Source organism: Myripristis murdjan, chromosome 7, assembly GCF_902150065.1.
Source record: "Myripristis murdjan chromosome 7, fMyrMur1.1, whole genome shotgun sequence".
In the NCBI taxonomy this organism is placed as follows: Eukaryota; Metazoa; Chordata; class Actinopteri; order Holocentriformes; family Holocentridae; genus Myripristis; species Myripristis murdjan.
The window spans coordinates 18022321-18047097 of record NC_043986.1 but is presented as its reverse complement, the minus strand read 5'-3'; the positions used below and the strand labels follow the sequence as shown (position 1 = coordinate 18047097).

At 43.8% G+C, this 24777-nt stretch overlaps 2 protein-coding genes across 5 annotated transcripts; both read right to left on the bottom strand.

The window, feature by feature from the left end:
* Positions 1–1548: 1548 nt before the first annotated feature.
* On the bottom strand, positions 1549–17354 carry tasorb (transcription activation suppressor b). 4 transcript variants are annotated; one of them, XM_030055471.1, is made up of 23 exons: positions 16957–17354; positions 14369–14514; positions 13896–13988; positions 13712–13784; positions 13070–13161; positions 12829–12963; positions 12576–12700; positions 11766–11797; positions 11285–11390; positions 10951–11054; positions 10532–10641; positions 9531–9603; positions 9332–9406; positions 8361–9212; positions 7170–7480; positions 6935–7037; positions 5919–6760; positions 4930–5052; positions 4534–4693; positions 4336–4444; positions 4027–4205; positions 3614–3748; positions 1549–3397 (listed from the first exon to the last, which is right to left on the bottom strand). In XM_030055471.1, exons 1-23 carry the CDS (start codon positions 17264–17266, stop codon positions 2082–2084), a joined length of 5604 nt encoding a protein of 1867 aa, XP_029911331.1. In that variant the 5' UTR covers positions 17267–17354; the 3' UTR covers positions 1549–2081. The 4 variants fall into 4 exon arrangements, with proteins under 4 accessions (XP_029911331.1, XP_029911333.1, XP_029911332.1 ...); XM_030055473.1 differs by having other exon boundaries at positions 1549–3394; XM_030055472.1 differs by having other exon boundaries at positions 7170–7477.
* A 3767-nt stretch (positions 17355–21121) lies between these two features.
* asb14b (ankyrin repeat and SOCS box containing 14b) lies at positions 21122–23919 on the bottom strand. Its single transcript, XM_030056058.1, has 9 exons — positions 23786–23919; positions 23632–23684; positions 23373–23504; positions 23108–23266; positions 22749–22994; positions 22478–22646; positions 21856–22390; positions 21517–21670; positions 21122–21420 (listed from the first exon to the last, which is right to left on the bottom strand). The coding sequence occupies exons 1-9, from the start codon at positions 23908–23910 to the stop codon at positions 21245–21247; spliced, it is 1749 nt and encodes a 582-aa protein (XP_029911918.1). The 5' UTR covers positions 23911–23919; the 3' UTR covers positions 21122–21244.
* Positions 23920–24777: the final 858 nt, after the last annotated feature.

Here is a 24777-nt window from a genome sequence, read left to right as displayed (position 1 = left end):
CAGTGAGTCAGTGTTCATCTTTTTTGGCCCTGAGGAGCTTCAGGTGAATCTGCACTAGGCTGCTGAAAGAGAAGAATGAAGAGGAATTTTGATAATCATTTTCTTGACAATTTGAGTTTTGCATGCTATTTGAGCAAAAATATGGCCCAAATTCAGATGAAAAGCAATCATCACAGTTAATGGTGTGAAGAAAAAAGAAAAAAGAAAACAGACAAGTGAGTGTGAGTAACCCCTGGTTTAAAATTGTGTTCTGTACTGTAATAGTTGACTTCTTAATGCAGTTTAGCATTTGAGAATTTCTCTTTTTCCATCAAACAGACACAGGGCATTTATTGGATAAGAGCAAGAGGCAAGGAAGAATAAGAAACATCTGTGAGGCCTCGCATGCTCAGTGTAAGCTGCAGGTGAGAGGTAAGGCATATGCACTGGGATCGCATGGCCACCATGTAACAGAAACACTGCAGTGTGATGTCAGACTGACTCTAAGCCCCTCTTAGCAGCTCCTCAGGTGATCAATGTTAGCTATGCCCTTTCAGAAGCTGTTTCAGTCAGAAAAGGGATGAGACAAAAGGGCAACGGCAGAGCCCCCGCACCCTGTGCACGCACACAATACTTTCACAGGTTATAGGCTGACTTCTGTGCATTTGTGTATTTTTGTGTTCAACTGTAATTTTGTCTCTGTCCATCAGGCCCTCTGTTTGTTAAAATGGAAGTTCTTTTTTACTATTTATGCTATAATTTCATCCATTGTTGTTCTTCAGTGTTGCTCCTCTCACTTGTTATATATTAAGTACAGTATATTGATATATCTTAATGCTGCACATATTCCATACTTGTGTATATTTTGTGTTAGTTCTACTGTGACATCTATTTTGCACACACTCTTAATGCAACTGTATTAATGATGTAGTCTGTTTTTGTTGTCACATTCCTGCTCGTGAGGTGTGACTCCGACTTAACAGCAATTCAGTTTGATTCATAATTCACTGACAGAACAATTTGCGTTTTTTTTTTTTTTTTTTTTTTTTAATAATTTGATTTGATTTGACTTTGTAAACCACAATCTTGTGTTTTAATTAAAAAAAAATTCCTTTAAATAAACACACATGCAATAAATTACAACAACCTGTTTTCTTTTGGAAATTGGAAGTCAGACAAAAGAATTAAACATTTATTCTAAAAAAATGTTTTTTTTTTTTTTTTCTTTTGGAAGAATCATGAATGATTCAAAGGATTTCAATTTGACTCCGGCTGAAGTGATTAATTCCATTTATTTCTTTGCATAGATCAATGCAGCTGAGTCAGCAAACTTTGTAATCAATACATTGATGCAATGATTGAATCATTACACCTCCACTACTTGGTGTTCCAGTACTGAAATTGACAGCAGCATGTTTGTATGACAAAAGTTTTGTTTTTTTACTCTGCTGTATCAGGTTTTCAGTTGGAACAAACAAATTTCCCAAAATCGATCATCAAGTTTCAGTAAGTTTAAATTTCTTATATAAAAAAGTGCCTTGAGTGTGAGTGAAAGGACAGTAACACAACTGTGGTTTACACTTTTAATGGTTTGCTTGACACTGTCATCAAACCCATCACACAAACAAGATTTGAAATGTTTTATTTCAATAGAATTTTTTTGAACAACCAAATATGTAAAAAAAAAAAAAAAAAAAAGAAAACCAACAGCAAAAGTGAAGTTTCATTCACTTCTTTTTTTTTTCTTTTAAAAAAATATCAGCCTTCCCCCTTGTTCACAAACCGTTTCAAAATTGGGACAAACAGAAATTACATGACAAATCCGAGAAGCTGGAAGGCCATTACATTTCTTGGCGAATATAAATATAGTGGTTTGAACAGGGTCTGAAACAGCTCACATGGAAAGAGCGTACATACAGTATACACGACAGTAGGACACTCGGCACTGCCTGTATCAATTTTTATTCATGTAGAAAACCAGGATTCTTATTTAATGATTTAAATCAATGTGTTTATGACAAGTAATATATATACATTCAGCCAGCTCTAATAGTCTCTGGAGTATGGCATTCATGATCACATGGATCACCATGATTGTCTATTCAGGGGGAGTAATTGTGAGAGTATGTGTAGTCCGGGTAGTACTCCTGTCCCCCACCCCTCCCCAGTGGATAACCCCAAGAACAGGGTCCACCTCCAGTCCCCTCCCCCCGTTCGTGTCCTCGCCCGAGCCTAGGCCAAGGCCCTCCTGTTGGGCCTCCTCTCCCTCGGTAGCCCCCTAATGGAGGACCCACAGCACCCCGTAGAGGCCCATGATCCATCTGTCCAGGAATGGCACCTATACTCCCATAGCTCCCACCGCTCAACGGAGGCTGAGGCAGTTTAGGTCTGACCACTGAGCCCCCCCTGGTGGCTGCCATGGGAACACCCACACAAGCTCCAAGGTTGTCAGCGCAGTTCACTGGAGTCCTACCCCCCTGACTACCAGGGGTACTGCTGCCGAGGGTTTCAGTCCACTCCCTCTCCCCACTCTGGGGAAGCGCACTGTGAGCTGCTGCTCCAGACGTGGCTGCACCCTGGCAGCTGGCAGTCTCACAAGAAGTGCCGGTCCCTGCTGTCCCCCATACACCCTCCCCAGGGCCGCTAAGTGTCCTGTCTGCCTGTTGCACAGGGGTCGCACTAACACTAGGTTTGCCAGTCATATAGCTAGGCTGGGCTGTGTCACTTTTGTCTGTGTAGGGGAGGGTGGTAGAGAGTGGAGATGCCTCCACAGCTGTGCTGGGCAGTGAACGAACACTGCCTGTAGAAAAGGCCCCGACGGTCCCAGCTGCGCCAGTGTCAGAGCCATACGTGTGACCCAGCATCATGAGGTGAGGTGGAGGGGGAGGTTTGACCTCCAAGGGGAGGGAGGCCAGATTGGCCAGAGGTCCTGCTGTAGTGAGGAGAGGGGGGCCAGCGACTGTGGCAGAAGCTGTGGCTGGGGGCCGGTACTCCTGTTCCTGGGTGCTGCTGCAGGGCGAGGCAGGATAGGCCGGGGAGGCCATGTAGCCAGAAGAGCCAGTATAGGACGCCCATGAGGCCGAGGGACACAGGAAGCTCTGGTGGGGGTTCACAGAAAAGCCTCCGGGTGACATGCTCCCAACGTCTGAGGAGCCTGAGACTAGCTGGTTGGTGGCTTTGAACTGAGAGATGGCTGTTTTGAGAGCGGTGTAGTCAGATAGGTTGGGAGTGCTCTCAGGCGTGGCCTGTTGGTCGGGGAGTGGGGGACGGAACTCCTCCGTCTCCGGTGGTGGAGGCTGGGGGGGATTCTCCACAGTAGCTTCCTGGTTCTGCTCTGAGGACTCTGATATGGCTGGTGGCTCACCGTCATCAGAGTCTAACGACATGTCTTCCTCCTCCACACACTCATCATGCACTACTGGGAGAGCGGGAGAAGAGGACACAGAGATAAGGAGTGAACATATGTCTTGAAGTTACATCTACAGAATCAAGAGCCTGAGAAAGCTCTTTGCTGGGTAAAGGAACCATCTTTAGTAGGCAAACAACCAAGTTAATCTTATAGACCAAAAGCCAGTTTAGTAAAGCTATTATTCTATAGCAAGCGAGTTCTAACATTGAGCCTGACACTACTCACCAGTAGAGGGGGGCGTTGGAAGCTCGTTTTGATTGATGGAACCAATCAGGCTGTGAAAACCGCTCATGATATCATCAATACTTGCTATGACTATTCCATTTCTAGAATACTGCAGGAACATCTCAAATGGCCTCTCTGCAAGAGCAAGTATGAAAATGCAAAGTAATGAGTCAAGGACAGGGCTCTCAACAACACTTAAGCTTATAATGCCTAAAATGTGAAAAGTCAAATGGTTGTAAATTATTCATTCAACTTGGAAGCACTAAGGAGAACATATCACATGAACACCCATTTTTAGTGACACACAGAACTTGGTTTGATGACCAAAGTTTTGCTGGTTAATCATTGATGGAAAAATCATTTACCTGATAATTGTGATAATGATAATAAATACTGGGCTAATGAATTTATACCTGTGAGGAAGATCAGGTGCCGCTGCTGGGTGTGCTGAGCTTGGAGCTTAATCAAGCAGTCCAGATCTGGGGCCTGACGTGATTGGGTGTCACACTCGTGATAAGGTAGGAACTCCACCAGATGCTTCTTTTGATAGGCTGTCAGAAGGTTCAGCAAGCCCATGGCATTGGTGTTCAACCTGAGAGATGACCGTAGATACAAATCAATAAAGTCTAATTCTTGCTCCCTGCAGCTCTGGGTGATGTTATGGTTCATACTGACTGCTGCAGTGTCATCATTATCATTCCAGGCATAAGTAAGACACTGACCTGCCCAGCTCTTTCAGCTTCTTCTGGGACTTGCAGTGCACCTTCCACTGCCAGGGGTGTTCGGGGGTGCTCTGCTCCTCTAGGAACTTCAGCAGCCCCTGTAACCGATCTGGACAAAACGCAATCTCTGTTAGGATTTATGTCTAACTGACACCTCCATGTCCTTGCACCAGTAATATAAGGATGAGTAGCACTTACCCTGCGTGATAAGGTCAGGGTTGAGGACAAACTCATCAGACACCATGAAGCCACCAGACACAAACAACTCATTGTAGGTATGATTCTTGACATCATCCAGAGTGTCGACACCAGCAAAGCTCACTGAGGACAATTTCTTCAGTGACACCAGGGCTGGGATCTGCAGAGGGAAGACAAAGGATTTTCACAAATGGGGCACTGGGATTTCTTTTGAACTAAAAAAAAAAAAAAAAGAAAGAAACGCAGCAGGTGGAAAAATTAAATTAGGATCCCATTATTTCTGTTTCTGATCTCTGGGGGTAAAATCTGCATGCCTCAGCTGGTGATAAGTCATCTGAGCTGCAGACTGGCGGTGCAACAGTGACCATGTTGAAGGATGATGGGAGGTGATGGTACCTTGTGGACGTGTGCAGCGATGTCCTCATTTTGGATGATGATGAGGAGTTTATCTAAACTGCTGCTGTTTTCTAGAAAGGTCTGTGGGTTGCACTCGCTGTTGCCCAGGCTTATCAAGTACTCCTTGGTGACAGAAAGGAGAGACAGTTGTAAGGTACAGATAGATGGAACACAAACGCAAAAGAGCTGCACACCGACATGGAACATAAATTGAGGAAGAGAGAGAGGGTCGTCTATCACATTCCTACTATATACACTTTTACTTTTCACTTGAGTATGGCTGTGTATTTTATTGCTGCAGACAGCAGCGGAGGGCTGTCTCGCTCCCATAAAACAATAGCAGTGCAGGAGCTGTGACTGTAATTTGCAAAGAGCATATTGAGAAAATAAGATGGGTCATCATCGCTGGCTCTTTCTTGCCAATACGGACCGTAACAGAAGATCATAAAAAAACAGTGACAATGTTAGAAATGGGGATTGCTCTGCAAAAGCCCCCGTGAGGTCTAATATTGGCAGGGTCCTTACCCATTTTCCATTTCCAAATCAATGTATTTTCCAAAAGTATGTTTTCGCAGGATTTGAAAAACTGGTCGGTGGGGCTCATTTATGCTCCCTTTACGTAGAGAATAGACACAGATTTGTTTTCGTATGTAAAAGGAGCATAGATGAGCCTATAACCAATAATGGCAGAGCTGTGTGCCAGTGAACCAGGACTTATTACTACTTTTAGTTGGAGACTGCAGATCATAATTAGTGACCTGGCCTAAGAATAAAAATAATAATAGTAATAACAATACTACTACTACTACTAATGATAATAATGATAAAATTAATAATAATGATAATAATAATGATAGCAGAATCTATCAGAGTCTATCTATCAGTGATACTTTCCCAAACTTTTCAAAGATTTCTGTGAGGTAAAATGTGGATATTCTTTCATATACGGTATATTTCCACACTGAGCAAACCCACATGAGGATTTGTACCTTGATCTCCTTACAGACTGTGCGCTCATCTCCTTCATCCCCAGAGTAGATGTAGAACTTCACTGTGTTCTTGGTGACGTCCTTGAAGATCTCCACCAGGCTGCTGAACACTTCAGGCTTCAACTGGCCAATCAGGCTGTTGGCCAGCAGGTTGGACCCGGGGGCGGGAGCAGAGCCCGGATTTGGGCTGGGATTCTGGGTGGAGTTTGACTCGGGGGAGTCCGTGGTGACCTGAGAGGGAGAATATATCTCTCCTCCCTGCTCTGTGGAGGAAGCCTCTGTTTTTGTCTTAGTGGAAGCTTTGTCTTTCACAGTTCCCATTTTACGACTATGAGAAACCGCGCCGCTCTTGGACTGTGAGGGCTCTGCTTTGGATTTGGGAGTTGGGGTGATTGCAGGCGGTGGTGTAAGATTAGATGTAGCTGCTTGGGGAGGTGGGGGAGAGACCTTGGGGGCAGGAGGTGGGATCAACTTGCTCATCTTCTCACACAGTGCTTTAACATGCCCCTGGACGGGGACAGAAGTGACGTAGGGTACAACAAAGTCTGAGAAAGAACTGTTGGGTAGCCAGGAGTGGCGTGGGGGCAAGCGTGGGGGCAGCTGGGAGCTATAGTAGATGTGGTGACTCTGCATAATGCTTTTGATGTCAGAGGAGAGGCTGTGAATCTCCTGGTTGAGTATAGTGTCCAGGCTGATGGAGGGCCTGGGGGGTGGCTCTTCCACCATGGTTAAGGTGGGTGGCGCGGCTGGCTTTTTCACCTCCACCACTGGTGGTGGTGGCGACTTCAGTTCCGCATGGCCATCTGGTACTGCCTCTGGCTCAGGAAAAGGCTGGGCTTTTTCTGGAGGAAAGCAGAGGCAGTTTAGGAAGCACTTATCCTCTTTTGATCCAAACATAATCTTTAATATTGACTTCAAAACTGATTTGACAGGCAACTAGTTACAATCATACCCTGTGTACCAGATCTAAGTGACATGCCTATTAAAATCTGTGTGTGGCAGCTACTTTGTAGTACCTTCATGCGTGGGAATAACCCAGGCTGGGTTATCTGAGGTGTGAGCTTGCTCCACTGGGGAGCCTGGGGTGAACGGGCTACCAGGACTGCAGTCCATGTCCTCCTATATGGAAAAAGGAAAGGAAACTGCGTCAGAATTTTCTAATCATTCTAAAAAATGTGTTTATTGCAAGATATTAAATATCCTGGAAAAAATACCTAGGCATCAACTGTTGTGCACTGAAACACAGCTCACCTCAGTATAATTAGTCTGTGATGCCAGCTCTTCCTGTTTCCTGAGGTCTGGGTCAGGGATGCTGGGCTCCCTCCTCCCTGACCCCGCCGACGACTCACCGTGATTGGACTGTTCGGACATGGAGCTCTGGGCCATGGCTTTGTTGAGGGTGGCCAAGAGGATCTTAAGAAGGCGCTGAGTCTCGCTGACCGAGGAGCTATGAGTATTGCCACGAGCCCTGAGGTCAGTGTCATAGATACCCATACTCTCCATCACTGCTGTCAGATTGTAGTTCTGTCCACCATCATCTCCACTTTCGTCTATTTGGGCTGCTAGCGGGACACACGCACACGCACACACACACACACACACACACACACACACACACACACGCACACGCACACGCACACGCACACGCACACGCACACGCACACGCACACGCACACGCACACGCACACGCACACGCACACGCACACACACACACACACACACACACACACACACACATATACACACGGTTAATGGCATGTACTAAATTGTCACTCAAATTGGAATACCCAAAGCTTTGTGTAACCCTAACCTTTTAATAAAGACAGTATACATCACATGGAGAACAGTGTAAGGATAACTATACTTGAAGAACTTTCAGTCAGATGTTGTACAGGGCATTTATTCTGTCGGTTTGAGCTAGAAAGGTGTCAGGTTTAATGAGTTACAAACATTATTAAGGCAAAGTGGAATTAAAAATGGAACAGACACTGCTTTAAATGCTGAGCACAAAGTTTTTCTTCCCTGTCCCTAGTTCCAGTTGGAAGCCAATTGTGTCAACAATTATAGTACTGGCACACTGGAGTTTGGAGAGCTACTTGCAGTTGGACTAGCAAAATAATTAAATGCATCCATCTTGATTACAGAAAGTGTTCAAAAGATCTGTGCCAAAAAATAAATTGAATCATTTTGATAACATGTAATATCCAGCTGCTTAGTTCCATATAGCCATTTATTTGCAACATAATTACTGATGATTAATTTCATTGTGATTTGAACTTAAATAGTCTTTCTAAGGGAATGACCCTGAAGGTAGGAGGTAGTACATTTTCAAAAAAACAAACTTTTGTAAATCCTTAAATTATATCATTCATCCCACGCTTCACCAGCATGACACACACATACACACACACAAACCATCGGAAAGACTGAGGCCCTCCTCACCTCTGCTGGGTTCTCCGTTGCTCAGCGGTTCTGTGCGTTGGTGTTTGTTCATGCCTCCCCTGTCCTCTCCCTCTAGCTTCCTCTTCAGACTGTGAGTGTCCCACGTCCCATCCTCCCCTGCATCCCCCCTGTCTTTCCCAGGATCCTTTACTAGTGCTTTCTTGTGGAGTTGGATCAGCTTCAGCAGCTGCTTCATCTTGTCTTTATCATACTCGTTCTGCGACAGCCGCAACCTCTGGGACTGAGGCTGGGGCTCAACCTGGGACTTGTGCTGTGGCTGGGCCCCATTTGAATGTGACACCCCTTGCCTCCGCCTGCTGCCTTCTGAGGGCAGCCTCTCTTGGGGTGCCCTTTCTGCAGGTTGCCTCTCCTGGGGTTGTCTTTCTGGGGCTCTCTCTGCCCTGTCCGAGCCCCTGTCTGACCCTCCCCAGTCAGAAACGGGGCTGTATTCCACTGGGGCCGGTGCTGGAGGCGGCACTGGGTTCTGTATTCTTTCAATCATGTCTTTTGCCTTGGTTAGAGATAAGATGTAGGTAGTGGGGCTGTGGACATAGGTGCGCAACAGGTTTTCCATGTTATATTTGGGTCTGGGCGCTGGGTGAAGGTTGCTCCGCTCGTCCAGGTTCTGTTTGTACTCAGGCAAAATGAAGGGCCGGACTGTGGCACTCTCCATACGAGTTAGGTAATCGTGAGCCTGGCGCTCCACACCCGAGCTCAGGTCCTTGCCTGGGTTGGGGCGCAGCTTGAGCAGGGCATAGTGCAGAGCTGGGACAAAGGGCTCCAAGGAGGACAGGATGGCAGGCTGGGGCTCCACCGACAGCGACTCTGGCTCATATGGTCTGGATGCTGAGGCAGAGAACACAGACATCACTGTTAAAAATCTAATTGAGAGCAGGTATATTTCCCCCATGCTACACATGGGCCAAAAGTTTAGAATGTATCAGGAGAGATGGATAGATATTAATACTTACAATACTTGACAACCATCCTTGACTCCTGAAAGATAAACAGCGCCTGAAGGCTCTTCTCAAACCGCCCCCGTCGTTCTAGGAAAAGAAAAAAAAAAAAAAAAGCAGAACAGTAAGCCTTTCAATGCTTAACCCTGCAACAACAACAAAACAGGTATTCAATTCACACAAAAGAATATGAAGAGAAAACATTTTTTGGCACCTTTGGGATCAAGCATCTGAGCAGAGGACAGCAAGAAAAGAAAGCCCCTGTCATACAAGGGCTTCACCAGCACCTGAATCGGGGCAGACACAGTTCAGTTACAAACACTCACTCCACAGTCACATGACAATATGCCCCACCCAAAGCCCCCATGAAATGACCTCACATGACTTCTACTTCATGTAAAACAGAGTATCTTAAATAGTGACATCTGCACTAGTGGGTGTACATTTCAATTTCAGCCAATAAAACCTTCACAAATCTTTGAACATCCTCTCTCGTCCACCTGTCCCTTCAAACAAAATTGTGTTTCTCTGCCAAACAGATATCATATAGGTTTGCACTTGTGAATGATCCTTCCCTGTACATGTCCCATCCAAACATCCTGTTTCAACAGAACTGCCAAAAAAAAAAAAAAATCAAGAAAGTAAGAGTCCATTTCATGAGGTCTTTAACATTTCGAACATGTCTCATAAACTACACAGACAGCACTAAAAAGCCAGCCTCAGTAGACTTAAGGACTTTTACTATCCGATTATGGCTTCTTTAGTGATTAAAACAATGGTGGAAGCTCTCAGTCATCTAAAGGAAGAAGGCAATGTACGACAATGGCTTGAAAAATAGGACCTAGATAACCCTGTGGGTCCAACGTGTCAGGCAGGTTCCCAGTGAAAGGAGTAATAGCCTCTCCATTAAGTCATTGAATACGAGTGGGCAAAATCACAATGGCAGAATAGCAAAATGCATAAAAGAGTGTCTTGTAATTACAGCTTTCACTGTCTTCACCAGCACAGGCAATTCACCATTAAATAAAATCTGAAAATCGTAAGATGATAAGAACCGTGGCAAGAAATGTGCTGAGAGTCCCAGGTCTTATCTGCATCTTTTTGGGGGATCTCATGCATGAGAATGTCTCGTATATGACATTTTAGCACTTTTCCTCCATCTAATTTCGCCACTGTGGGTGTCCTGATAGTTGACAGTGTAACAGAGTGACTCACCATCCTGTCCCTCTCCAGTTTGTGGACCAGGGCTGCCAGGCTGCCACTGGTCGGCTTGCCTTTTCCATCAACCACCTCAAACAGGCTGCAGGACATCCCACCTTTCGTCACTGGGGACAGAGAAGAGCATGTTGGATCAGGCAGCAAAACCACTACATTCAGAGCAAATGGATATCAGCAAAAATGGTGAGAAATTAAAATACGCCACTAGCCAAAAGCTGGTAATTTTTTAAGTGTGCACTTGAGGAGGGGATGTCAAACATAAGGCAAATAAATATCTATTAAATAAATTTAAATTAAAGTTTCATCACCAGGCAGGTTTCATGTGTATGGAGACGGTCCCAGAATGCAAAACGTGGGTTCGACACTTCTGAAGTGATGTTTAAGGTGAGGTGTAAAAGAAAGTGAAACTGACTGACCTTCCCGTGAGATGCTGTAGGTGTCCCAAGAAAAGAGTATCGAGGGAATCTTCCTCTTGACCTGGTCCAGCTGCATGCCCTGACTCACCTCCAGCTTCTCTGGCCTGCCAGGGAGCACAAACACATCAGACAGACATTCACACATAAACATCATCGCTGTGCACACATGACAACAACTTGCATTGACTATTTTCTAGTTGCACTCACAAGATATATGCACTGTTAAAAATCAGCATGGAAGAAAAACAAACAAAAAAAAAAAGACGACCTCAATAACGCTGATGAAGTTTCTAGAGATTAAAAGGCACAGGTGTGAGGGCGAAGGTTTACTCACAGTTTGAAAGGCAGGTATGGACGCGTGGAGGATCGTAAGCAGACCTGGAACAACTCCTGGTCCTTGTTCACCAGTGGACCACTCCACACCGTGTAGCAGCTCTTCCCTTCACACCATCAACACCACAGGTCAAAGATCAAACATGATGCAAAGAAACTTTTCAACATCAGACTTGTGGTTGGAAAGGTATATTTTGAGATGTATTTGTCTTCAGACATCTAGCGCTGATCAGTTTAATATGCAATTCTGACTATTTGGGGCTGCAGCACCCACATTCATCCTCCTGTAACTGGTTACACACCAATCGCTGATCAATCAGTGCTTCAGATAAAAATGACCACTGCAGACTCACTGCAGGTTTTAAAATCATGCATTACATGCAACACTGTTTACACAGAGACATGAGAATAGTTCAGGAGGATAAGTGCCTACTTATCACATAATAAATGTTATAAATGAAGATTTTGTGAAAATGCTTTACCTCTACTTCCTTCAGGAGAAATAGTGTTGAACCTGTTAATGGGAGGAGGGTAAAAAGCCTGTTTAAAAAGCAACCTGGCAACATAGCGGAGATGTTATGTATGTTATGTTGTGCATATCTCCTGACACACATGAAAGTACACATTGGCTTTCAGTCAGCACGTTTACATGCACACTAATTTTCCACTATTATTCCCGATATGACAATATTCCGAATTTGATACGGGTCATGTAAACAGCATTTCAGTTTGGATATTCCTTATAAGGCTGTTTTCCGAATGTAGCATTTTTTAATTAAGACGTGGGCTATGGCAATATTATTCTGGCTTTAGGTGTATTCTTTGGTCATGTATGCAGCGCTCAGGCTATGCATCTCAGCTTCAGTTTTTACTGCTATGTGCGGCACACGACTGCCTGTTTACAGTCAGCTCTGTGTGTTGTAAACAACCCAACTAGTCAACAGTTTACAAGGAGAGAGATGCATTCACAAAAGAAAAGCCCACGTTTCTGGTTGGAAGGAGAAAAACACACCTCCATATGAAAGACTTAGGTGTCAACTGATTTATGGATAAGCACAAATATTGCAACACCGATCTTTTCAATAAGGTGGTTGAAGGTGGGAGGCTGTGTTCACACGGTGGAACAAGTCAAAGCATGCACAGCTGCATGTAAACAGGAATATTAGTGGAATATTCAATTTCATTAGCCATGTAAAAAGCTTAGTTGGAATTTTGTCTTTTTCAGAATAAGGTCAAAAATCTGAATATTCAGTGCATGTCAACGCAGTCAATGTCTTTGCAAGAAAACACACCTGTGTGCAGTCATAGGAGCTGATGCAGCCTCCTTGCCTTTGTACTGAAAGGACACGACAGCGTACGGACGCACATGCCTGGGCCGAGCCTTGATCTCATCAAACGCAAACTCAAAAAAGTATTGCTACAAGGCAAAGAGACAGACAAATTAAAACATAGAAATACGGCCCAACAGGCTCAAAACTTAAAGCTTTCCTTTGATAAAACAGAAACAATTGTACAATTGCTGAATCGTAGGAAACCGATGATCACCTGTGTGAGCTCAAAAGCTCTGTATGAAAGCAACGACGTGACCCGATTGGCACTTTTGGACACATGACAGTCAAACTTGGGTGTAGGTTCCATGGCATTCTTAGGCATATTTTCATAGATGTGCTTTAAGTGTCCCTGGGAGACAAAATATACCGATTGGCCGGAGGTTCCACAAGAATTGGCAGCATCAGCATAAACATATAGGTACTATTATGATATAAAGTGTAGCGGTATTCCATACCCTCATAACTTTAAAAACGATCATGTCTCCAAAGGAACCCACTTCAAACGGGTTAATTTGTAGCAAATCAGAAAATTTAGAGAGATAAACACCTACAATGACAAAAGAATTGAGTTAAAGGAGAAACATTATAATCACAGTCCATAAATATGCATTAGAGAAAGAAACACAATCACTGTTAATTACTTGCTGAGGCTTGTTGACATTTTGAGAAACACTTTGAAACGAAGATGTAATATCTTGTGTAGGCACTGACATGACACCAATCAGCTGAGAGCCAACACTGAAGTTACGTATTGTCAAATATACCAGAGCCATTCTCAGCTGTTGCTATGCCATGTATTAGATATCTTCCCTTGTAACTTAAGCAGGTCAAACTGTAAAGTAACTTGGCAGAGGTTAAAGACAGCAGTGGTACCAAGAAGCGGCTCATCGTAACTCCTAAATTACAGTAACACTTTATCAAACATCCTCACACATGGATCAGTGACAAAGATGCCCTCGATGTTAAATTTCAAAGCAAAACCCGTCTAAAAAAATAGAACTGGTTACACAGCCAACCTTCAGAGAACTATCATGAGTAACATAATACAAAAACACACTATCATAAATATGCAACACATGAGCAACACACCGACTTACCCGTTGCTGGATTTCCTAATGTAGTAATCCTAGAGTGGCCGACCGACAGACCCTTCTCACAGATCCACTGCAACTAGACGTACAAAGCAACATACAAAGTTCACAACCACATAAATAACACATCTCAGTCTTTGACTAGTCCATCATCTTTTGCCTACGAGTGAAACTCCGCAGAAAGGCAAACCTTGGATTTGTCTGGATAAAGGAAGCAGTAAGACTCAGCCAGCTCTTGTTCTGTCCGCCCCTCCTGCTTCATCTCTCTCCGCTTCTCGATAAACTGGCAGACAAGGAGTAGAGAGTAAAGAAGATATAGCAGTCTGTGCCACACAATCTCTGGCACTTAAAACACAAGTATAAAACAAGGCTCTGACAGAATAAGCAACTTGGAGGAGAAAATTCTTACACGTCAAACATTTACTAGAGCCTACTGTCAACAAACGTGCCTTCCCCTGTTGCATGAGCTTTAAGTGCATTTTTGGGATTCTAGCACCATCTAATTGTTTTCAGATCTTGGCTGTGAAGACTAGAGGGACTTTGTATTTAAATAACAAGAACTGCTACTGTTGTGTGATAACTGGCAAAAGAGGCAGTTTTTAGAAAAAGGGAGCGACTTAAATGCTGATGTTCAGTCTCAAATGCAGGAAGACAATTCCAAACCTCCTTCTCTAGCAGTTCATTGTGAATGAGCCTGGCTTTGCAGTAGGTGAAGGTTCCTCGTGATGACGCGTCGAGGTAAAATGAGGAGAGAATCTTCACAAGGTCCTCGAACTCCCGGCTGTCAGGGGGTAGAAACTGGTACAGGCCTGCACACAGAGGGGAATCAGAGGATTAGCATGTGGCATGAGCAGAGTGTGCCTGTGTGTGCACATCGGTGTGTAGAAGAGGGTCTGTGCAAAAAGCAGCAATAGGTTTATTTCAACAAACAGGAGACAGTCTTCTTATTAAGCTGATCATTGGGATCATTACACCAGCTCATCTTGTGATTCTTTTCATAGCAACAACAGGAGGCTGGTGACACACCAGTGTGCCAATGAGGTGTTTCATACTTCAAACTTTCACACATACCAAGTTAGCCACTTCAGTGCCTATTTTCAGGGCAGATATAGTGAAAAGTCTTAAAGTTTAGTGTGTATGCTTCTTCCCCTTATGTAAAAGGGGAAACAAGTGTTTCTATGCATGGAGTCTATGCTGATTTTGCAATCATATGATCTCCTCATAGATGGAGCATTGGGCACAGGGGCTAGTGATATGGGACTGAGTGCTTGCAGGCATGCATTCTTCATGTAGGTTAGAATAGCCCAGTGGGCTTGCAATGAGGCAGTAGCACTCTACAGGGAACTTATTTTCTCATCTACTGAACCGAGCTAATCAGACTGGCTTACCAGAACTTGTTCTTTGGGAAAGAAGGGGTGTCAGTATTTGGACTGGAAAAACAGTGATAAAGAATAACCAAAGTCAACTGGATCAACAAACCACTGTCTACGGGTGACTAGTCTGGAATCAGTCTGTGTTTGGATGTGGTGGATCATTTCAGTGCAAACAGATGAAAAAGAGGGAAATCGCGAGAAGCTGTCTACAGACTACCTGCGTGGAGTACCACTGCCATCAAACGGTGGGCCAGCAAGTAGTAAGCCTCTCTTGCTTGAGTCAATACTCTGGACAGGGCCCACAGCGCTGCACACACAGCCAGGTTTGTCCTGACACTGGGTTCACTAGGCTAAAACAGCTTGGCAGCAGCCTGTGTAAAACTTTCCAACTTGGGCTATTAAGCATTTTACACATCAAAACATGCAACCTGCTGAGGAAAAAGTTTACCAAACACTGCAAACAGAACTACTCTGAGAAGCCCCACTGTTCCACTCATATTTGAATATATACAAATTACTTTTGCCCCAGACAAAGGTCTCACACCAACCACTGCTCACCTGCCACTTCGGTTTCAGTTACTTTCACCCCATTTAAATATAATGGAGCATGACAGAAGGCTGCAAAGGGAGCATGGGCTGAATGCAGCTCAATTTAACTAAAATGATGCACTGAGCTACTAATGACACCATGTGGCTAGCTGCACTGGTGAGGCAACTCCTGTGGAGGAAGATTACAGCCTTATTGTTCTATTCATCATTTTGTTATGCTTGAGAATATGCGAATGAGAACAGTCATGAGAACATGATACTGCCATATTCTCATGTCCAATAACATAAGCAGCATTTTCTCACGTGTCTAATGTGTACTCATTATCTTACAGGAATAAAATAAACACATGATGCTTGTCAGGATTCGAAAACCTCATTGTGTCTTAAGTAATCCTATGAATTTCTACACTCTGCAGTCTTATACATCTCCATGCTGCATAAGTTAGTCTGTTTGTCCAGATGAGTGGGGGGCAAAAACCAAAGTCTACTAACAATAACCCAAGGAGAAGCTGACCTTTCTGGTCTACTTGAACTCTCTGCGACCTAGCAGATGTTCCCTAAGATAACAAAAGGAGTGCCTGTATGGCCTACCTGCTGCTGCAGAGAGCAACACTGGCTACTGTTAGGTAATTATTAGTTATGAGCAGTGAGGCAAACCTTGCAACCACATGATGTGATAATAACATTACTGACTAATATATGGAGGAATAACCATTGACAATCTATGTGTTACACAAAACCTTTGTCTTCAGCTGTATACAAGGAGGAGGAGGACAGTCTCTTGTCTGTGAGTTCTTCATCACTACAGATTTTTCCATAACAGCTGTCAGCTCCATTTCACAGCACTGATAGGACTTTTTTGGGAGGTGGGTGTGGTGAACTATTTCATGCACTATACTATGGTCAGTGGGTCACCCACATGATGTCAGGTCAGCGCTGAACCGTGCTCACGACATCACCATCACCACTAGGTCCGACAGGGCTCACATGAACCATGTCGGAACCAAACAAGGTGGTCTTTCAGTGTGCAGTCCTGGGGAGCCTCTCTCAGGCGCCTGAGCAGCACAGTAGCTGCCTGCTGCTCGTCTGTATCTTGGATGCCTTAACCACTCTACGTTACCAAACCACCGCCACTAAAAGCACGGACCCTCCTGCTGGCAGATCAATCAAGGGTATCCATGTACTCGCAATCACAAATCACAGTGCACATCCCGCTAACATTGTAAAGCTAGCAAGGCCAGCTAGCTAGCGAGCTAGCAACATGCAGCAGCAGAATTATGAAAGACAGGACAGGCTCTCTTCAAAATAGTAGCGAAAGGGCACCACCACCTTTCCGTTCTCTAATTTTCCTTGGGATTTGGAAATTTTTTCGTGGCAACTCTTCGCTCGGTCTCTGGCCTGGCAAGGGCGAGCTGCTGGAGCTCCGGGCGTCTGTCTGCACGCTCCTCCGCCGATCATGGGCTTCTTGTTCGGGCATTACACTGTCTCCACATCCAGTCTGATCGCCATTTTGGTTGGCTGTGGCCGAGGTGGCGGCTGACGGCGAATTCTTCACGGATTCGCCCCCCTCCGAGCGGAGATCGCCTGTCTCGGTACATTCTCTGTCCTTTTTCTCCTCCGCGTTGGGGTTTAGGGCCATTTTCGGGCACCGTGCACGTCTTGCGGGCAATGTAGAGCTCTGTAGATACGGAGCCGCTTCACAGACACACTCTCCTCCTCACCCAACCTCCGCCATTGTGAAAATGACGTACACGTTCTTCTCCACCACTGCAAAACGCTGGCGTCACTGTTTACATACAAGAAAATCCGCGCCACCTAGCGGCTGACAGGTGTATTGCGCGAATTGACTTAGAAATTTGATGTAATGTGATGGATGTGATGTGCGTGTGTGGGAGAGAGAGTGAGTGAGTGAGTGAGTGAGAGAGAGAGAGAGAGAGAGAGAGAGAGAGAGAGAGAGAGAGAGAGATGTGCAAATACATTCTTATTGTTAATTCTTACAATTACCTGAATCACCATATTTAGATACCGAGGGGAAATGCAAGCTAAAACCTTCAGGTGTGTGGGGATGACATCATTTTCTGCCAAATTTGGCTCATTTTGTCTCAAAACTATAATATTAGACGTCTGGCATCTCGTTGCCTCATTGCAGTCTCCAACTAATGAGACCGTCATGTGATTAGACCAAATGGACCTTATTTACAGCACATTGCCAACATTTTCCGTGCTCATGTGCACCAAAACGAGATCCTGTCAATTAATCTAGCCAATAAATTAACCCCACTGAATATTAAATTATATCAAGGCCTGGGTTTCTTTGGTTTGGAGGAAGCGGGCACTCTAATGTAGCAGAGTGGAACTTTATTTCAGCGCTCCGGCGAGAGGGGGGCGTAATAAAGCGGTGCACAGCAGAAAAATGCCAGAGCTCTGAGTGTGTCCTCTTTTAATTTCTCTATTCTGCGCCTCTTCGGGCTTTTATCATTTCAGTGTTTTGCACCTCCCCGTCTTCTCTCTCCTGCCTGACCTGGAAATCAACCTCAGCGCGCCATCGTTAAGCACATCTCCGTTCCTAACCTGCACCTGGAGGAGAGAGGAGGCTCAGGTGTTTCCTTTGCGGAAGGCTTTCAAGTTGTTGTTGTTTTTTTTTTTTCATGAGTGAATGACGTAGGCTGCAACCTCTGCCTACTTTACCTGGGATCATTTAATAAACGTGAGCGCTGTCATTCAGTTTTTAATTTTCTCCTGAATTTTCTCCATATAATTCCCATTTATTTCTCGTCAGTTTTCAACAAATATATATCCTGCTGTCAGCTGATGGGCCAAATGCAAACTGACCTGCAAGGATGAAGCATAAATAAAAATCAAAACAAAGATTATCTTGACATTCGTTTCAACAGCCTCTGAGTGTAGGTTTTTTTTTTTTTTTTTTTTTTTTTTTCCCCAGGTCTGTAATTTCTGGGCCACATCTGAGCCGCGGCAGTGGAGGAGTCCCCACCCACCTGCACATGAAAACCTTCAAATTCACCTTCAGGTTCAAGTTCATTACATAATCTGAAATAATCTGAGCCTGAACGTGAGCCTGCTAGGAAGCTGGCTAAGAATGACAAACTCTGGTGTTCAGATATTTACATTTTCCCAAATTTATTAAGACTCTGAATGAGTTTCAACTTTTGCTGTGTATTTTGATCACAACATGGAAAATAATAATAATAATAACAATAACAATAACAATAATAATAATAATAATAATAATAACCAGAAGGAAACTGAGTCAGACGCTCCTGATTCACGCAGTTAATTTTTACTCAAACTGGCGCCACATTTTCTGCGTCCATGCCATTGTGATAATGTGCAACTATTTACCCACTATAGACTACTTCTTAAATACATCAGGTCAGGGGGCTGAAGGCTTTCAGACAGACCTACATCCTCATCATCATCATGTTCATTGACACAGCTCTTATAAAAACCTGCTGTGCTTCACAACAAAGTGGAATGAGAATAAAATAATTGCAGTTGGGATAGTGGATAATTTACTGTACTTCTGTAAGACTTGTATGGATGACAGCATGATTTGGTAGAAGAAATGACACTAATAACTTACAGATGTGAAATTCATCTGAAGTGATTAAAGCATTAAAATGTGGCCGGAGTGAGCGAGGATGCCTCAGTCTGTTGAGTGCCTGTTGCCTCCCCTCCTCAGCGCGCGTCTCCCGTGGGCGGGGCCAAGGCGAGAGGAGAGGAGGCGAGGAGAGGAATCGAGGATGTACACCTGAGAAATGAGACAGGCCCCTCGTCTCCTCTCCTGTCTCCTCGCCTCCTCCGCGAGGACAGGGCAGGCGGGGAGTTGTGTGCATGCGTGCGTGTAAATATGAGACCGTGAAGTAGGGCTTTACAGAAAATGTGCTCAGCGAGTCTGTTGACATTTAACACATTGCACAAGAGTTCAACTAAATGAGGGGCGAATTGCATAAATACATTATTTTCTCTAAGGGTGTATGTTATCTTCATATTGTCTTCTGGAAGTGCAGATACTTTAATGATTGTACTGGACTAGGAAATAGTAAAAATATACATTGTGCACCCTTAGAGGCAACCTTAATCAAAAGTCATCACGACATTAAAGAGAAGCATAAACTTTATTTTTTCCTCAAGTGGCTGACATCGCTCAGTGTTGTTATCATATCATGCCTTCAATATTGTTATGCGTATTGCATCACATGGTTGTTGGCAGTACCCAATGATTGTGAACGCCCCTGCCGCCAGGAGATGGCACAGTAGCAGAAGTTTTCCCAGAACCATTTCTTCCAGAGGTGGGTTTCCCCAAGGAATCAGGTAACTGTGAATAACTAAAAGTCTTGATGTATGATTGCTATGTCAGTTAATCTTGGATATTGTTGACATTTTGTACTGTAGCCATGCCAATCAGTTGTCTTATGATCTAGCTGTTGCAATTTTTTTGTGGCAGAGAATCCTGCTTCTTGAAATAGAGTACCCCAGTGACAAGAAATTAAAAAAAGTGGACCAGTTGCTTCAATATTTACGGATATATAAAGTCACAACATTTGCACTTCACATGTAGGCCTGCACATGTAGGCACTATAATATGAAACTTCAGCTTTCATATTAATAACAATGTTCTTTAGATGCCGGTATTGAAAATACAAAACTGTCTGTCCCTGTTGAACTATTCAAATCAAATATGACTAATATAACTTTAAATATCTTATTTTTTCATACAGGCTAAACAAAACTCACTACCCCTCTAATATTTTACATATCAACACCAAGGACAATGCAGCATCTGAGACAAGCCTACACCAAGGGCCTATAAACTCAGTGCCACTGGCAAAAATAACCAACTAACTTGGATAAATGGCCAGTGTCATCTCCGGCTGTAACTGAGTGACAGCTTGTCCTGCTGTGGCGAAACTTAATCAACTTAACTTCATCAAGGCGACTGGATATTCAAGTGTGCAAAAACTGATTAGGAGACAGCACAAAACTGAACTACAAGCGAAATTACATAAAAGCCAAATTTTATGTAACCATTGGCACGGATCTTGTGGATTTCAGAAGTCATTTTATATTTTGATTTTACCGTACATTGTCTTTCAGTGACTTTAGATAAGCTATTAGATTGGCTCAGCTCAAAGGAAAACCAATACACCACTGTATAATAATTAACAATGATGATGATCAAATATATTATTTCTGTACAGGAATACTGTCCGGTGAGTGAGACAGGATTTGAGACAGGCGTACACCACTGGGATGATATGCTTGACAAAAATGTTTGATAAACACCCAAATATGTGTTTATTATTTTTTTTTTTGGCTTAGAACGTCACCCAGTCAATCATATCAGGGGAGCATTAAGGACAAGCGTTCCCTTTTTATCTGTGTGCCTATTATAAACATTTCTCATTCAAACCAGTGGGCAGCTACAAGCCTTCAGCTAGTGTTGCCCACAAATGCATAAGAGAACACATCTAATCTGAAGCATAATGTTCAAAATGCTTATAAAAAGCTGCTATTAATTTTACATGTAATAATGTACTTGGAAAATTTGACATAATTTCCAGTGTTGTGACAGCTGGGGTGCTGTAACATGGTTTTGCTATGGGCTAACCATACTACCCCTGCTGTAGACATCATACTCCTTGTAGCGCAGATAATCTTTCAGTCTGGGTGGAAGTGGAAGGAAGCCGATAAACATTGGGGCTCTTAGACGCAGATGGCTGAGATGCTCTCGTAGTCGCAATCGGCACAGGTGCTTCAGGCTCCGCGCGTTCCCTGAAAGCCAATCATTGAGGTAAAATCAAGAAACACGCATTTTGCAAACAGGTACAAACCTTCTAAGTAGAGATGGATTGTGTGCAGTTCTCTCACTTTGAATGTGGCAGATCTCTGGCCACTGTTTCTGCTCCTTCAAGGTGTCCCTCAATTTAGTGCAGAAGGAGACGTGGTCTGTGTAGTCCAACATGATGCGTACCACTTGGCCAGATAAATGCTTCAGCCAGTAAACTGTGATCACCTCACAGAACTAGAGAGAGACAGAGAGCAGAGAGAGAGCAGAGAGAGAAAGAGGGATACTAGATACACACACAAAGACACACGCAGCACTGAAAGAAAAAGCTTGAAGCCTTTGGTACATCAAGTATTTCCCCGCTATTTTTGTTACATTTTACTCTTTGTACCATTTTTTCTCTCAGACAAGGCTTGTCTCACCACCATGTCCTTGATGACTGAGGTCGTCCAAGGGGCGTAGTCATGGCAACTATCACCATAGGGACAGTCAAAGCAACGCCGCACATCGTAGCCATAGTTAAGGACCATTCTCAGCATGACCTCATCCTTCAAGGCATACTGCAGGGCTGAGGGGAAGTGAGTGGTATTGACACGGGAGTAGTAGTTGACATTTGCTCCGGACTTCAACAAAGTGTTGATCAGTTCATAGTTGCCATGTCTTAGAGCCACCTGCAAACAGTTGATCGGATCCTGGTTCACCATTGCCCCAGCCTCCAACAGCAAACGGGTGCACTGAAGGTCATTGTTGGACACAGCAAAGAAGAGGGCGGACCTGCGATCATCATCATAATTGCGGCGCACTTTTGGGTGCAGCATAAAGTTAGGGTCATAGCCTGCTTGCAGCAGCAACTCCAGACATTGTGCATGGCCACCAGCAGCTGCAGAGTGGAGGGGACTCATTCCACTTTCCTTCACAGCCTCCAGTTTTGTCACCGGGATGAGGAGCTCCAACGCCCTATCAAAGAGGGAACATTATTTAGCAATGTGCTAGAGGTTAATGCAGGAGAATAGGAAACTACATGTTGTAACAGAAATTCCTTACAGTATGTGTCCATGGTATGCTACACGGTGAATGGGCAGATGCCCGCTGTACAGAGGCCAGTTGGGATCTGCTCCATGGTCCAGCAACAAAGAGATTATGTCAGGGTTTCCTGATGCTGCTGCCTCAAACATGATAGTGCCGTACTCCGATTCATATGACACATTGGCTCCTATGAGAATAACACAGATATGTCCATGCATGCAGACATTTCAAAGGCTATTTATTTGTGTTTGTGAATATAACTAGAAAAATGTCACCTTCAAAGATCTACCTTTCTGTAACAGGACTTCCACCACATTCAAGTGTCCATTCTGTGCAGCCAAAGCCAGTGGGGTTTTCTTTTTGATGTCGCATGCATTTGGGTTGGCACCAGACTCTAAGAGCAGATAGACAAAGTTCTCCAGGCCTAAAAAAGCTGATTCATGTAGAGCTGTTCGGTCCAGTGGTCCTGTTTGGTCTACTTTGGCGTTGTAGCGAAGCAGGAGGGTGGCCAAGTCATAGTGATCATTTAGAATAGCTATTAAGATGGCAATAAGAGAGAAAAGATGAGGACAAATAATAGCCAAATATTATCAGATATCAGTAAATCACAGTGCATTTTGCAATCAGATCAAGTCTCAAATACTTTACCTGCCACTAATGGAGAGTCCTGCTCATCGTTTTGCAGATCTGGGTTACAACCGTTCTGTAAAAGGAACGTAACGTTCTCTCTGAGGCCATGAACCACAGCTAAGAACAGTGGCGTCTCACCCTTTAAAGTGCGACACTGGCCTGCACCCAAGGATGATGCTGGAGCCGAGAACCAAACAGCATGTAAGTTCAAACTGTAATAATACTGAATGGTGTGTAATAAAAATGCCATATATTACAGTTATAACTTTAATAACTTGACTACCTGAGAAGATTATCTCTAGTATCTTTTTATTCCCGTGTACTGCGGCCTCATGTAAAGGGATCCATCCACGTTCATCGACTCTGGACAGAGTCCCCGGTTGCACTACCAGTCTGTTCAGTGCACCCTCATCACCTATACAGGCAGGAAATAATACATGGAGAAAGGGCGTCAGAATAATAATGTAGTTCCTGGCAAAACTGATGACAGTCTGAATCAGCCGGGAGAGAGCGACCTTTCCCAGCTGATACCTTGAGCTCACCCTCCTTGATTGCTTTGAAAATCTCATCAGGGTCCTCACTGGCTTTCAGATCACTACAGAAACACATTGCATAGAACAAGATGCAGTCACATGACAAAGAAGAAATACAGAATGTAAAAACGGTGCATTTTACCATTGGAAGTTTGAAAATAACCTGGGATTTAATCCTTTGAGTTTTCTATATTGAATCAGACTCTGTTCGATTATATATTGTGTTGCCTCATCTTCATCCAGGTCCTCTTCCGATTGGTAAAAGCCATCTTCTGTCTCTGTGTTCATCTGTTTCTCCAAAAAGGATCAATGGACTACTTGTTCTGGGGAGGCAGAGCCATTAGGTAAACAAAACTGTTGAACCCAGCACCCAAGACCCAGCAGACCTTGTAGCCTAGAATACCAACAGGGAGACATTCCTCTGTCAACAGTAAAACTACAGCCAGGTGCATCTAAACAAGGACTGGCCGCAGTTACTCCTAAAGCCTGTTGTGCAATTAAATTTCCAACTGATACTGATTAAAGTGAAATGCATACAAGATACAGTATAATTCTCTTCATCATTTTCTTCATCATTTTCTAGACTCTTTCTACATGAAATAGTCCCAAATGTTGAGTTACTTAAAAAAAAAAAAAAAAAAAAAATCTTTGAGAATAGGCCTTTTGTGGAGACATAATACAGCATTACTTTGTCTGCATCGTCAAAATATACAGGTAACTTCTCACAGATCCCAGTCTATTGCTCATATCATGTAATAGTGGCAACACTGGTGTAAGACTAATCTATGCCTATGTCAAGGTTGCAGAATAAAAAGCATAATGTGTAAAGAGAAGTAAGTCCACAAGAAGACATGAAACATATTTTAAACCATAGTAAATGACATGAAAATGTAAAAGCCACAAACTGAGGTGTAGCAATGCACCCATACTGCAGCACAAAATACTAATACGAGGCTTTCAAGCACCACAGTGTTTAGTCTACTTCCTGGCTATGTGCATTCGTTTTTATCTGGTGTTTACCTTCAGTTAGTAGGTTGTGTTCCTTCGGTGGCTTTTACAACAGCAGCAGCATGGGCTCCTCAGTTCCCAAGCGTATCTATTTATATCTGCTCCACTATAAATATCTGATCACGGGGCCCTCCCAGCTAGCACCTG